The 4,134-nt window shown below is 49.3% G+C and overlaps 1 protein-coding gene across 1 annotated transcript in view; it reads left to right on the plus strand.

Annotated features, from left to right (window-relative positions):
• Positions 1–4,134, plus strand: part of LOC107300738 (GATOR complex protein DEPDC5-like) — a gene marked incomplete at both ends in the record, with an annotated part of 19,081 nt that overhangs the window by 6,358 nt on the left and 8,589 nt on the right. The window contains 3 exons of the mRNA XM_015830038.1: positions 578–681; positions 2,090–2,164; positions 3,179–3,313. Of these exons, the coding sequence (XP_015685524.1) occupies positions 578–681; positions 2,090–2,164; positions 3,179–3,313 (314 nt within the window). The remainder of the gene's footprint in view (positions 1–577; positions 682–2,089; positions 2,165–3,178; positions 3,314–4,134) is intronic.

Genomic DNA, 4,134 nt, shown 5'->3' on the forward strand with positions numbered 1-4,134 from the left:
CAAAGTCTATATCCATGCCACTATTTTCCTGCAGAATAAAAAGGTTCCACCTTTCTGAGAGAGCCTTTGGAGATTAAGAGTGCTCGCAGAGGTGGCTTTAATGTTCCGACGGGTTTTTGTCATGTCTGACTTATTGTTGTTGCTATATTTGTTTTGATATTTTGTGATTTTTATTTAGTTGTTAAATATTTGGAGTCTTCGGAACTGGGTCAAATTTAATGCAGGCGGGTTGGTGGATGCCAGCCAAGCTAGCCTCTCTATCTGCTGCAACTGGACATTTACAAAGACGACTGAAAACACTGTAACTGGAAAACTTACCTAAATTTTACATACCTGATGTTTTCATGGAAGCAGTGCTATTTTGTCATTTTATGGTTTTTTATTTTAGAATCGTGACAGCTAGAAAGCTGTGGTTCTGAAAAAGGCAAGCCTTTTTTCTCTTGCAGATTCTGAATTTAAGATTTCTGTCACCCCCTATAATTTTCCCCCTTCGCCCGGCCCGCTGTAGGCTGCGTGGGGTTCCTGCTCTGCCTCAGCCTGTCCATCCTTTGTGACTCACTCACACTGTTCGTCGCAGGGTTGTGGTTCAAAATGAACGCCGGGAGGAGTGGACTTCTCTGCTTGTGACTATTAAGAAGCTCTTCATCCAGTACCCGGTTTTGGTGCGCTTAGAGAAAGCAGGTGAGATGTGATGGGCAGCCTGTTCATTTAGCCACCATTTGAAGTTACGATGGCACTGGAAAAAAGTGAATTATGGCCGGTCATCAGACTTCCAAGCGTTGCAGCCCCCCCGTGATCCTGCGATCAGAATTCGGGCGCTTGGCAACTGGAATGTATTTGCCGCTGTTGTGGTATCCCAGGGTCACGTGATCGCTATGCGCAACCTTCCCAGCCAGGTTCCATCAGGCAGAGTCAGTGGGGGAAGCCGGATTTATTTAATGGCCATTTAATAATTGCAGCAATTCACTTAACAGCCCGGGCAAAAAAGGTTGCAATTTGGCGTGATTCACTTACCAAGTACCTTCCTTAGCAGTGGAAATTCTGGTCCCGGTTGTGGTTGTGGGTCAAGGACTATTAATACGGCCTTCTGGTTCGACTCCACTCTGCAGCTTCTGCTGCTGCTGAGAAGTTGGTACAGTGTAGAGTTTACGCAGCAGGAGTGAGAAAAGCAGAGCTGCTCCGGCTGAGGAGCTGCAGGCTGCCCTTTGCAGTGCAAGCTTGTATGGCTGACCAGCAAGTCCAGGGAAGGAAGGGGCTGTGGGGAAGGGGCTTGGCAACGGTGAAGGGCTGTGTCCCCTTCTTCCTCAGGTGCCTCTTGGCTGGAGCCCTGGCCTTGCAAGGGTCCTCTGGCCTGCGGGGTGCTGCCCATGAAAAGCCTCGCCCACCATCTCACTTAGAATATAGAATAACAGAGTTGAAAGGGGCCTTGGAGGTCTTCTAGTCCAACCCCCTGCTTAGGCAGGAAACCCTATACCAGTGGTGGCGAACCTATGGCGCAGGTGCCAGAGGCGGCACTCAGAGCCCTCTCTATGGGCACACGCGCCGTTGCCCCAGCAGAGTTCGCCAGAGTAGCGAGCACGTGGCGTTTGGAAGCGACAGGGCAGGACGTGAGCGAGCAAGCGGCATTGGCCCCCCCTGGGGATGCCCCGGAGATGGCAAGGGACTGGCCCCGGCCACGCTCACCCAGTCTGCCATGACTTCAGCCACACCCACCCAGTGGGACATGCCCACCTCCCCCCCGAGGACACCATAATGCTGATGCAGCCCTGGCACTTTGCGATAAATAAGTGGGTTTTGGGTTGCAGTTTGGGCACTCAGTCTCTGAAAGGTTCACCATCACTGCCCTATACCATTTCTGACAAATGGTTGTCTGAAGGCCACTTGCCACAAGGTCCATAAAGACTGTTTCCCCCCCCCCCCCCCCGGCTTCTTACCCTCAGGGGGACTAGTCTTTGGCCTTGCTTTTGTGCTCATATTGTTTATAGGCATCATTGTTAAAACTTTGAGCAATGGGTAAAATAATAATAAAGAATCCCTGGTTTATCTTCTCTGTTTCTTCCTCCCTCTGTTCTGGATGATGAACAATTAGAGAATTTTCCACCAGGATACAACGCCACCTCTGCTCAAGGAAATTATTTGGAGGCCATAAACCTCTCCTTCAATGGTGAGTTTGGCAAATTCTTGTCTTGCCCTGGGATGTTCTTGAACCAGAAAGGGCCCCATCACCTCATTGTCTTATTTTACTTCTTTGTATCCTGTCTTTATTACTCTTAACATGTAACTCAAGGCAGGGAACATATCCAGCACACCTTCCCCGTCCTATTTTCCCCACAACGACCCTGCGAGGTGGGCTGGGCTGAGAGAGAAGACCTGGCCCAAAGTCCCCCATCCGGCTTTCATAGCTAAGGTGGGACTCGAACTCACGGTCTCCCACTTTCACCACCAGGCCAAATGGGCTCTCTTAAAGAAGAGAGCAGGCAGGATAGGCTGGTTTGTGCAAGATTCCTCAGCGACGTTCAGTATTTCTTTCTTTGGGGAATTCCATGCTGGTTTTTCTTCAAAGGAAGTTCCAAACTGTTGCAAAAGATTCTGGGGATGATTCTGATGCTTGGCTGCCGTTGGGCCTGGCCGGGCCAGTAGTGTTGCCTTATTGTCTCCCTGAGCTGAGAATGTGGCCTCCTGAATTAGTCTTCTGCAGGCAACGATGAGCAAGGGAGGTCAAGGCGTGTGGGCAAATTTGCCTGTGTATTAAGGAGCATTGGACAAAGTGTCTTTCCAGTTCCCAGTAGTTTTTCAAACAAATTGATAACTTATAAGTTCTAAATCACAGCAAATACAAACATGTTTTCTCCCCTTGGTAAGGCTGGAGGACTGATTGGAAATGGAATCAGTATTTTAGATCAGGTGTCCCCAACCCCCAGCCCACGGCCCACTACTGGGCCACGGCCCATTCAGAACTGGGCCACAGAAGTGGCAGGTGCACGTGCACGCAGCTCTACTTGCAGTGCAGACACCTGCTACTCACCCGGAACCATCCCCTCTCCCCTCCCTCTGGGCTGTCAAGCTGGAAAGGTTGGGGACCGCTTTTTTAGATGACTGTCTTTGTTGTGTGCAAGGGATGCTCTTTATAAAGCCCTGGGTGCCCTTTTAATTTGTGCTCCTGTTTGCTCCTTTTTAGTGTTTGACAAACATTACATCAACCGAAATTTTGACCGGACAGGGCAGATGTCTGTGGTCATCACGCCAGGGGTGGGGGTCTTTGAAGTGGACCGGCTACTCATGATCTTGACCAAGCAACGGATGATAGACAATGGTAAAATAATGTTATTAACAACTGGTTAAAATCCAATTGGTTACAGTTTTTCCCTTAGTTCTGGGGATTGGGGTTAAGGTTAGGGGTTCCCTTCTTCCCACGTTCCTCTCCTTGCAAACACCTGGTGATGGAGAGAGCCAGCAGGTGTTTCCTCAGAGTTGGTTGACTTTTGTTTTTCTGGCCACCACCGTCATGGAAGTACATCATGGAAACAACCCGGTCAACTTTGATGTGACTCTTTGCTCTTCTTGGCTCTGCCTAAAGGGTTTTAGTCTGAGACAGCCAAACATCATCGGCTTCCAGACAGGCTTGTACTCTTGACAGCAGAGTTACTCTAATCTCTTTAATCTAATTTAATTTAATCTCCTTAATTTAATCTTTAATCTTGAGGGCAGCCTCAGTGCGCAAGTGCCCTGGTCTTTCAGCTCTTCTGAGAAGCTTGTCTTCATTCCTAACCCAGAGTGTGGAGCTGCTCTTCTGCCCACCACAATATGCTTCTTTTCTTAATGAGTTCTGGGCTGGGGGCATCATGGAAAACCTAAGCAAGAGCTTTGAAGCTGGATGAGACCAAAGACTCCTCTCAACCAGGTGGTTCTGGGAAGACCACATCTGAGGGCACAATGGCAGGCAAAGGCTGATTAGGCCACCTCCTGTGTTGGGTTACTTAATAGTAGGGATATGCAGCACCTCAAGTCAGTAGCCAAAGTGTTCTTGGGGCACATGCCACACCTGTGGGCACCTCCTTCAGGACACTGCACCTGGCTAGGTTGTGATCCCAGGAAGTACATCTTTGATTAAAGAAGTTGTGGCGGGATGTGACA

Source organism: Protobothrops mucrosquamatus, unplaced genomic scaffold (assembly GCF_001527695.2).
Source record: "Protobothrops mucrosquamatus isolate PMUCROS unplaced genomic scaffold, P.Mucros_1.0 scaffold8232, whole genome shotgun sequence".
Lineage (NCBI taxonomy): Eukaryota > Metazoa > Chordata > Lepidosauria > Squamata > Viperidae > Protobothrops > Protobothrops mucrosquamatus.